This window comes from Musca autumnalis, unplaced genomic scaffold (assembly GCF_047663935.1).
Source record: "Musca autumnalis isolate F117 unplaced genomic scaffold, ASM4766393v1 scaffold_1, whole genome shotgun sequence".
NCBI lineage: Eukaryota > Metazoa > Arthropoda > Insecta > Diptera > Muscidae > Musca > Musca autumnalis.
Genome location: NW_027411644.1, coordinates 327457008 through 327469010, shown reverse-complemented (window position 1 = coordinate 327469010; position 12003 = coordinate 327457008). Strand labels below are relative to the sequence as shown.

General features: G+C 36.8%; 1 protein-coding gene across 2 annotated transcripts in view; it reads left to right on the top strand.

Annotated features, from left to right (window-relative positions):
- The window catches only part of CCHa2 (neuropeptide CCHamide-2), a 64164-nt gene extending 59621 nt beyond the window's left edge, over positions 1 to 4543 (top strand). For both annotated transcript variants that reach the window (XM_073962839.1, XM_073962838.1), the window contains exon 4: positions 3247 to 4543. In XM_073962839.1, the coding sequence (XP_073818940.1) occupies positions 3247 to 3363 (117 nt within the window). In that variant the 3' untranslated portion in view covers positions 3364 to 4543. The remainder of the gene's footprint in view (positions 1 to 3246) is intronic.
- The last annotated feature ends 7460 nt before the right edge of the window (positions 4544 to 12003 follow it).

The window sequence follows — 12003 nt, the reverse complement described above, 5'->3', positions numbered from 1 at the left end:
GTAAATTATGGTGGTTCATCCTCGACAGGAAGATATTTAATAGATAAAATAACTTCGGATCAGCCAACGTAACATCGCCAAACGTGACTGAGGGAGGTCCTATCTTTCATCATTCCCGGGATCGAGAAAGACTTAACCGCTGTCCAATATTCACTTATTCCGGTACCAATATTGCAACATTTCAGATGGTTTAACCGAACAAGTAGGCTTATGCTAAGCGAGCAACCTGTTAACTTCCACTTTTAGCTCACTGACTCTAGGGTCACTGGGGTTGACTCGCACATTTGCTGAGAGACAGGAACAAGGTCATCAAGTCCCTAGCCGGCAGTACTTGGAGTGCGGATAAAGAAACCTTGTTAACCACATACAACGCGATAGGTCGGTCTGTGGTAAGCTATGCGGCACCAGCGTGGTTTGCTAACGTAAGTGATACGCAATGGTATAGCTTACAAATCTGCCAGAATACTGCCCTGAGAATAGCTATGCAGGACTTGCTTGGAGGATATAGGCAAGACCACCCATATGCCTGAATCCCCCAGGCGAGTCAGGGAGGATTTTCGTGATTTGGAAAGGGAGGTCCAGAGATATAAAAGAGAAACACTAGATCAACGTTATTATCAGGCATGTTTGAGAGATATTCACATTGACGCGGTCGCTGAGGCTCTGGCAGCCTACAGTGCCAATATCATCCTCGATGATCACCCACCACCCGTGGCAGCGGAAGAGCAACAGTTGCCAAGGCAAATGAGAGTCGTGTTGGCATAACTAAGATCTGCTTGGTGCAGCCACCTCAATTCTCACTGGGCCAAGATTGATGGCACGCGGAATATCTGCCCGGCATGTGGCACCGTTCCGCACACTACGCATCACCTGTTTAACTGCCCAGCCAACCCGACTAACCTGACTCCACGCTCACTTTGAACTAATCCTATTCAGGTGGCGTCCTTTCTCAACTTGGAGCTGGAAGCAGAGCCGAATCAATAAAATGAAGATGTACATGTTCTTGTAGAAGCTACTACAACAACAACAACGCACATTTGCTAATCCCTTCGCCTCTGCTGGGATATTTGGTCTTACTTCGGGTATTCGACCAGCAGGTATATGACATGCGGCCGCAGAAGTTATGATGTCTCGGAACGTCATTTCTACTACCCGAACACCAGAAGGGAAGGGCAGATCTCTGAAGCGGTGCTTAGTGAACTCTCTGAAACTCGGTCAATTAGCTTTAACGTGATTGGTGAAACTGCGGCGTTCAGAGGTGATGAAATCGGGCGATATGCTGATGAAGACAACTATGTGGAGATGGTCTGATCCAAGAAAAACGACGACCAGGTGACACGATGGTTATGTCTGGAGAACTATGACACTCACCGCTAATTTTGGTAGAAGCGTCCTCATTGACCGTGCAAAACGTAGAGCTTTCCACTATACCCCTCTGGTCGTTTTCGAGGACCAAATGCCACAACATGTGACCTTCCAAAAGCGGGCTAATGTTGGGCCTATAACCTTGAGTAGAGCTATTTATCAGCGGGATGTATATATAGGTTCTGCAACCCTACATAATTCCATGTACGCGTCAAGCGAGATAGGTCTGTATTGAACATACTGGTGTAATAGGAAAGCTAATCCTTCTGGTGCGATCCCTCCTCAAAACGTTGTAAACATCACAACGCGGTAAACTGCAGTTGTTTTTGAGCTTGGTTTCCTGCACCGCCGTGACCATTATATTCTACCTACTCATAAAATCCACTATTTCCTCGATCTTACCTCGAAGTCCATTGCAATTAAATTGCAAAAATGATGCATTTTCAGGGATTGTAATAAACACGGGTGATGTTAAGTGCTGCGTTTGCGGCTGCTCTTCGGGAGACTGCGGGCGAGTCGTGTATTCTGATGACGACAACCACTCACTGGGGGCTGTGTTTTCGTAGCATGCAGCAACAGTCCAGAACAACCCCTGAGATGCACGCACTCACCGAAGTTTGAGCATGATGGATGCGGATGTGACAAACTGAGCACATATAATTTGGTTCTCCGTCCCGGCATGGACCAAAAGACTCCGAAACAGGCATTCCGGACTATGCTGCTCCCAACCCAGAAAAACAATACAAATACGAACATGTGTACATTGAGGTGGTAGCGGCGGGCCGGAACACGGGGGTTTTCTGGTTCCAGGTCAATCCGGTATCGAAGAACCCGTTGTTCGTGAGATTGTATTATTCTTCTTCTTTATTTGCGCATTCGTGATTCGGATGTATGCGATCATATAATCTATATATCGTCACCATAAATGCACGAAGACGTAACCCACACGCAAATCGAAATTCGTTTTTTGATGGGATCTGATACATAAAGCAAGAAATGACATTTCGAAAAATGTTATAATATTGCAGATTTTGTTGTAATGACGGATCCCAAAATCAAGTGTTTACGTGGTTTTGGTTTCATCAATTACTCCCATTCGTATAGGATTGACAATATCCCAAATACTCGACCACATAAGATAATTATTCCATAAAACAGTTTTTCATTTCATAGCGGGTTGTGGGTTACGTCTTCGGGCATTTATGGTGACGACATATAAAGTAGAAAAATGTTTGTTTGTTTGAAATGTATGGACTCAAAAACCGCTGAACCGATCTTGCAGAACTGTTCAGGGTATATTACTACATCGCCTGAAAGTAACATAGGCTATAAAAAGTTTCAAAATTCCATTCTGATCCGGAGATATAGCATCAGAATCGGAGGTACCTCCAAAAAATGGAAATTTTGTATGCAAATATCTATAGAACGGTTACAGATACTGTCACCAAATTTGGAATGTGTGACGGAATTTGGCCTACAAATAAATGTGCCAAAATATATCGAAATCGGTTCAGATTTGGATATAGCTCACATATATATTTTCCTCCGATTTCAAGAATTTGATGCACCAAACACGTTATATATGCCCGATTTCGATGAAATTTGGAATGTGTGACGGAATTTGGCCAACAAGTAAATATGCTGCGGGGTAGCGAAGCGCTCCGGGTCCAGCTAGTTATGCATATAATTACAAAATATGTACAACTATATGATCGATCAATATAATTATATACAAAGTATTTGTTGTTTTACAATTTTTCTGAAGTTTATAACAAGATGGAATTTTATTTATATATAATATTGTATTACACTGTGATACAAATGTTGAACAAAAATAGATATAACCAATAATGTGTTCTACATTTTTGTTTTTCATTTCAGTTTGGTAATACCCACAGAAGGCCTCTCGCTGAACATAATCCCGATGCAGATTATCCATTATCGGATGAGTTTTTCAATCGCGAAAATACCATTAACACCAATAACAACTCTTATTAAGTTCGAACAACTAGCGTACAGCCAAACAGTCAACCAACCAAACAATCACAACTAGCAACCGACCGAAGACCACCACCAACAAACATGTTATATACCTACCACGATGGGATTTTATCTTAAAGATACGTTTTTCCTTTCGACATATTTTTTTGTTTTAACTTTTGACATCAACTTTATATAAATTTAATTTGTTACAATTGTAAATAAAAAATTACAGAAAAACAAACACAACTAAAAATGTTACAAATGGTCACAAATTTTCATGAATGCTTAACCTAAAAAAAAGAACTGCTATTTATCTTAAATGTTTATAAATCCTAATAAAAAAAACTTAACTGGAATTTTTTCATGTTTTCACTAAGACAACTAAAACAAGGGCTGGTAAAAATTTCAGTTAAATTAAAAACAAAAATAAAAAATAAAAACTTTTAAGAAATAAATATAAAAACTATTGTACTATACAAGTTGTTTTGTGCATAACTAAGGAAAGCAAAAGACTATAAATCAATTAACAAAAAATATTTAGAAAAAAACACACACTAGCATTGTAGATAAGGCAATGGAATGTATAAGAAAAAATGTGTCAAAAGTATCAAATCAAATTTATCTCCATTTGAAATTAAAGAAAACACATTTTTCTCAGTTCTTTACAGTTATTTTGGATGTTTCGTTTTTTTAGGTTCATCCAGTGGTTTCAAGTTTATCTTTAAATAGTGAAATTAGCTTTCGTCTAATGAGAGTTTAATAATTCCATTCACATCTCTTGTATTGCGATTTTTTTATAAAGTTTATAAACATAAAACCTGCTGTTAAATTAAATTCTTACATTTAGAAAAAGCTTCAACTATTGTGTGAGCATGATCTCCTATTATTATTAATTTATTTATAAATGTATATTTAACAATTCTATTAACGTTAAGTAACATTATACATATACATACATAAATAATTGCAAAATGAATACACCTATGACCACATATATACATAAATATCTATGAATGCTAATTTTCATGCCAAATCGCCTGTTAATTTTTGTAAAATATAAAAATTTATAATATCTGGAATGTCTTCTCGAAAAAAGAAAATTGTTAGCAAATTTATATAAAACACATATATAAAATACAACAACATTACATGTGTAAACAATAAAAAATAACACAAATACGAGTATACAATAAAATAATACAACAAAGAGATTGGCACGATTTTGAAGTTCCATGACTTTTTTTTAAAATCAAGGTTTGTTGTAGAATATAAATAATTGATTATTGGACACCTGCTTATTTTTTATATCTGATAAAGTGAAAGAAAATGCATCGAAATAGTGAAAAAAGAAGACAACTATATAGTACCAGAGATAGGAAACGATAATTACTTAATAATATTTATTTGTCTAGATAACAAACATAACAATACGAAATCATAAAATCTTAATTCAGAGAAAGGAAAAACAAATTGAAAATAACTATGAAAAATACAAATGTACAAAGATCACTGAAGATCACCCGGAGCAATCGTTCTACTAAAAGATGACAGAGAGATGGAAAAGAAAATCACTTGTTGGATTCTATCGCGGCTGAGGTGCGTCAGCTGCCACGACAAACCAGAATAGTTTTGGCCCAACTACGCTCGGGATGGCGTAGCCGTCTGTCGGCTTTGCAGACAGAGATATACCCTCAGCCTATGTGCATTTAAACTTTCATCTACTGTCAGATCGAATGTATTTATGGACATTTCATTATTTTGTGGCCTTTTTTGGACATTTGAACTTGCCGACGATAATATGGATTAGGATTAAAGTTCAAAAGTGTTGTAAAGGAGGTACTTAAAGGAATGGACCGACATAATCCATCATGGAAGTGGATTTTATTTTGGGATATCGCGCCCACTAGTCATTGCAGTGGGTTATACGACAACTTATGGACCAGTATGCCAGGAAGCATGGACTTGTCCACGGAAAATATAATACCGCTGTAAGCAGGACAACAAGGAACATCATCGGTATACATTTCCAAAGGATCTTCAGACCTTAAACTGCACTTAGACACAAATGTTGAACTTTTGTGGAGGAGGTACCCTAAGGCACCTCCATTTTAGAAGTTAAACTAAATTTGGGCAAAATATTAGGAGATCCAAATCGTTTACTCCCTTCAAGAGTTATAGTGTGCACAAATGTTCCGAACTTTTGTGGGGGAGGTACCGGGAGGAGTGGACCGATATAACCCATCTTCGAACTTGAAAGTTTGGACAAAACATTACGAAAGTCAAAGTTTGGACCAAATCGGTTCATCTGTTCGAGAGTTATCGTGCGCACTAGCCAGCCAGACAGACAGACGGACGGACATTGCTAAATCGACTCCAAATTGTCTGCAACGGATTTCGTAAAAACATACTTGGGGTCTAAAACCATTATATCGTTTGGACCTTTTAGAGGTCAAACAAATTTCAAAGGTCAACATTTTTCAAAAAATATTTTAAATACTTGTACTCGTCGTACGATGCTGGTATTGGTGTCATATTAAAGAGGAGAGTATAGGCTTTATATAATTATTATAAATTATTGCATTCCAGGATAAAAAGGACATCAAAAAGTATCCTTGAAAATTAAGTCAAAATGGCAGGCGCATATCTTCTAAACCGCGAAGAATTTTAATTTGTTCATGGAGGCAAAGTTTTGTAGCTCTTGTCATAAAGAATATGAATTCTGGACACATGAAATCCCCCAAACCTCATCTTCATCATCTTCTATAACTTGTTCTAGGGGTTTGACCTTGGCGATTTTGACCTTGAAAATGAGGTTTGGAGGATTTCATTTATCCAGAATTGATGTTCTTTATGACAAGAGCTACAACTTTGCCTCCATGAACAAATTAAAATTCTTCGCGGTTTAGGAGATATGCGCCTGCCAAAATGCTCACTTTTGACTTAATTTTTCAAGGATATTTTTGATGTCCTTTTTATCCTGGAATGCAATAATTTAATATGACACCAATACCAGCATCGTACGACGATTACAAGTATTTAAAATATTTGTTGAAAAATTTTGACCTTTGAAATTTGTTTGACCTCTAAAAGGTCAAAACGATGAGAAAACGAAAAATTAAAAATACCATTATACTCCATTTTGCCTATACTTTCAAACGTATATAGTCCGGTTTAAGTGTAACAAATTTTTTTGAAAATTGTCGGACGGTGTAATCGGTTGTTTGCCGTGTGGCCATTCACTTTTGTTAGTCATCAAAATATTTTGTGGTTGCTGGACGGTTGGACAGTTATCGATAATTCCGAAAAATCGACAGTCAAAACTGATCGTGTGTACCCCGCTTTATGTTGCAACAACAACAACTTGTTGCACTCTGATTGACGACGATTTTTATTGGTGTAAAGCTGGTATGCTCTTCTTTGCAAAGACAGTATACTCAGCGATCTCATAAGTTGTCCTTGCATTTGCTTTTCTTCCTCACTCACAGAGTACGTGAACAAAAGCAAATCACAAACATTTTTTAACTTTTTAAAAGATTTATATGTAAATGTGAGAAAAACAAATATTTCTACAGTTAAATTGGGATATAACGAACAACGGTTATAAGCAACTACGTTAGAGCTGGCAAAAAATCGATGGCACTATCGATAATATCGATTATTATTTAAAAATTCAATATCGATAGATAGTTTTGCCTATCGATATTATCGGAATAAAAACACCTAACCTGAAATCCATTGAAATAAATAGAAATTTCGGTGCTTTTCGGTTATCTGTGTGTAAGAAAGTAATGGGCCGATTCCGTACAGCGAGGCGAGTCGTGTCGCGTTGTCAAATGCAATTTTTCGATTCCGTATGGCAATATCGCCTGACGTCGTCAAATTTTGTCGCCGAAATGTTCATTTTCCGGCGACAACAAATTAGCTGTCGCCGTACATTTTTACTAACGAATAAAAATAAAATAAAAATAACTTGTTATCGACGATTATTTTCTATCGCTGTACGTAGTGCATTTTTTAAATTTTGTCACAGAGACGATAGACGACGCGACATGACTCGCCTCGCTGTACGGAATCGGCCCATAAGTCCGTGGTCACACGTACACATTTTTCGGTAAAATAAAATGTATTTTTTAAATTTTTTATAAAATAAAACCAGTTGTTTATTCTCCTTTACATTTCTGTGAACTACTTTTGCATAATTTCAAGAAAATCATTGACATTTCCGCCATTTTCATCTCCAAATTAATGGCGATGACAACTTAACGATAATATCGATAGCAATCGATATTTTAAAACATTATATCGTAAATATACCTGCGTGAAGTTAGCGACGTCGCCAACTTTCGATAACACAGAGTTATCGAAATTCACAGGGTGACACAGAACGTCAAAAATTCACATTTAGTACTATTTTTGCAACCCTGCTGACGAAAAAAGTTAGCGACGAATATTATAATTAATTAATTTTATAAAATTATGAATGAAAAACTCTAAAAACAATCCATCTTATTATAAATAATAAAATATAAGTAATTTTCAAGAGTTAAATGTACGTCAATGTTACCAAACCATATCAAATAACGCATTGTTTTGAACCTAAAATTGACCGGTGGTCAGGACAGAGAATCACCTCTGGTATCTTTCCTATACAAACCTCGTCCAAACTGAATGCATGGAATGAAAGATAGAGTCCCAGAGAACATTTCCTCATACTAGGAATATTCAATTTCAGTTTTTTGTAGAACAAAGTTGTCCATTTTCCGTTTTCCAACTGGTGGTCAGGACATAGAATCGCCTCTGGAATCTCCCCTATACAAACCTCGTCCAAACTGAATGCATGGAATGAAAGAAAGAGTCCCAGAGAACATTTCCTCATACTAGGAATATTCAATTTCAGTTTTTTGTAGAACAAAGTTGTCCATTTTCCGTTTTCCAACTGGTGGTCAGGACAGAGAATCGCCTCTGGAATCTTCAATATACAAACCTCGTCCAAACTGAATGCATAGAATGAAAGATAGAGTCCCAGAGAACATTTCCTCATACTAGGAATATTCAATTTCAGTTTTTTGCAGAACAAAGTTGTCCATTTTCCGTTTTCCAACTGGTGGTCAGGACAGAGAATCGCCTCTGGAATCTTCAATATACAAACCTCGTCCAAACTGAATGCATGGAATGAAAGATAGAGTCCCATAGAACATTTCCTCATACTAGGAATATTCAATTTCAGTTTTTTGTAGAACAAAGTTGTCGATTTTCCGTTTTCCAACTGGTGGTCAGGACAGAGAATCGCCTCTGGAATCTTCAATATACAAACCTCGTCCAAAATGAATGCATGGAATGAAAGATAGAGTCCCATAGAACATTTCCTCATACTAGGAATATTCAATTTCAGTTTTTTGTAGAACAAAGTTGTCGATTTTCCGTTTTCCAACTGGTGGTCAGGACAGAGAATCGCCTCTGGAATCTTCAATATACAAACCTCGTCCAAACTGAATGCATGAAATGAAAGAAAGAGTCCCAGAGAACATTTCCTCATACTAGGAATATTCAATTTCAGTTTTTTGTAGAACAAAGTTGTCGATTTTCCGTTTTCCAACTGGTGGTCAGGACAGAGAATCGCCTCTGGAATCTTCAATATACAAACCTCGTCCAAACTGAATACATGGAATGAAAGATAGAGTCCCAGAGAACATTTCCTCATACTAGGAATATTCAATTTCAGTTTTTTGTAGAACAAAGTTGTCCATTTTCCGTTTTCCAACTGGTGGTCAGGACAGAGAATCGCCTCTGGAATCTTCAATATACAAACCTCGTCCAAACTGAATGCATGGAATGAAAGAAAGAGTCCCAGAGAACATTTCCTCATACTAGGAATATTCAATTTCAGTTTTTTGTAGAACAAAGTTGTCGATTTTCCGTTTTCCAACTGGTGGTCAGGACAGAGAATCGCCTCTGGAATCTTCAATATACAAACCTCGTCCAAACTGAATGCATGGAATGAAAGATAGAGTCCCATAGAACATTTCCTCATACTAGGAATATTCAATTTCAGTTTTTTGTAGAACAAAGTTGTCGATTTTCCGTTTTCCAACTGGTGGTCAGGACATAGAATCGCCTCTGGAATCTTCAATATACAAACCTCGTCCAAACTGAATGCATGGAATGAAAGAAAGAGTCCCAGAGAACATTTCCTCATACTAGGAATATTCAATTTCAGTTTTTTGTAGAACAAAGTTGTCCATTTTCCGTTTTCCAACTGGTGGTCAGGACAGAGAATCGCCTCTGGAATCTTCAATATACAAACCTCGTCCAAACTGAATACATGGAATGAAAGATAGAGTCCCAGAGAACATTTCCTCATACTAGGAATATTCAATTTCAGTTTTTTGTAGAACAAAGTTGTCCATTTTCCGTTTTCCAACTGGTGGTCAGGACAGAGAATCGCCTCTGGAATCTTCAATATACAAACCTCGTCCAAACTGAATGCATAGAATGAAAGATAGAGTCCCAGAGAACATTTCCTCATACTAGGAATATTCAATTTCAGTTTTTTGTAGAACAAAGTTGTCCATTTTCCGTTTTCCAACTGGTGGTCAGGACATAGAATCGCCTCTGGAATCTCCCCTATACAAACCTCGTCCAAACTGAATGCATGGAATGAAAGAAAGAGTCCCAGAGAACATTTCCTCATACTAGGAATATTCAATTTCAGTTTTTTGTAGAACAAAGTTGTCCATTTTCCGTTTTCCAACTGGTGGTCAGGACAGAGAATCGCCTCTGGAATCTTCAATATACAAACCTCGTCCAAACTGAATGCATAGAATGAAAGATAGAGTCCCAGAGAACATTTCCTCATACTAGGAATATTCAATTTCAGTTTTTTGTAGAACAAAGTTGTCCATTTTCCGTTTTCCAACTGGTGGTCAGGACATAGAATCGCCTCTGGAATCTCCCCTATACAAACCTCGTCCAAACTGAATGCATGGAATGAAAGAAAGAGTCCCAGAGAACATTTCCTCATACTAGGAATATTCAATTTCAGTTTTTTGTAGAACAAAGTTGTCCATTTTCCGTTTTCCAACTGGTGGTCAGGACAGAGAATCGCCTCTGGAATCTTGAATATACAAACCTCGTCCAAACTGAATGCATAGAATGAAAGATAGAGTCCCAGAGAACATTTCCTCATACTAGGAATATTCAATTTCAGTTTTTTGTAGAACAAAGTTGTCAATTTTCCGTTTTCCAACTGGTGGTCAGGACATAGAATCGCCTCTGGAATCTTCAATATACAAACCTCGTCCAAACTGAATGCATGGAATGAAAGAAAGAGTCCCAGAGAACATTTCCTCATACTAGGAATATTCAATTTCAGTTTTTTGTAGAACAAAGTTGTCCATTTTCCGTTTTCCAACTGGTGGTCAGGACATAGAATCGCCTCTGGAATCTCCCCTATACAAACCTCGTCCAAACTGAATGCATGGAATGAAAGAAAGAGTCCCAGAGAACATTTCCTCATACTAGGAATATTCAATTTCAGTTTTTTGTAGAACAAAGTTGTCGATTTTCCGTTTTCCAACTGGTGGTCAGGACAGAGAATCGCCTCTGGAATCTTCAATATACAAACCTCGTCCAAACTGAATGCATGGAATGAAAGATAGAGTCCCATAGAACATTTCCTCATACAAGGAATGTTTTATTTCTAGAACAATGTTTCCAATTATCTGGTTTCCAAGTGATGGTCAACATTTGCGCCAAAGTCTTCTTGTTTACCATTTACTGCGCGTTGTTAACATTTTCTTACTTATAATAGGTGTGTTCGTTTACTCAACAATTTGTACCAGTTCAGTAATTTCTTGCAATCTTCAAATGTCTTTTGCATTGTACTATAGTAAACGAACAACATCCAGTAATAATTTGTACAAATTTTATGTTTACGAACACACATAATGCCTCATTTAGACTATACTGGATTTAGCAAATTTAGTGGATTTAAGTTGTCATTTTCATATAGCATATGCCAAATAAAACCAGATAATTGCTAAAGGGTGATATATTTAAATCTTATGACTGACGACAAATTAATCCATTTTATAAAAATAATGGCATTCATCTATATCTGTAAAAGAGAAGAATGTTTGTACGTTTGTTTGTAATTTATGGACTCGAAAATCACTATACAAATAATGACATACATACATATTTTTATAAAATGGAAATAATAACGCGTTTTCATTTATACAGATTTAATAAACCTACTGTGCTATGTGCTATGTTTACATTTACGAAATCCATTCGATTTCATCTGTCACTTCCTTTTCGTATACGTCAAATGAAAACTCTGCCGAAACCGATTGGATTTCATTTGACGTTGAGCAATGGAATTGATAGTTGAAATCGAGTGGTTGTAAATGTAAACATAGCACATGAACACATTATTTCATGAATTATTTTCAATGAAAACACTCTAGAGTGGACTGGAACTTATAGCTGGTTTACATTACGAAATCGAGTCGATTTCAAACTGTCATTTCCTTTGCGTCAAATGAAAATTCAAATGAAATCAATTCGATTACATTTGAAGTTTGGACAAAGGAATTGACAGTTGGAAATAGATTCAATTTCGTAATGTAAAGCAGCTATTATATCGAGATCGAC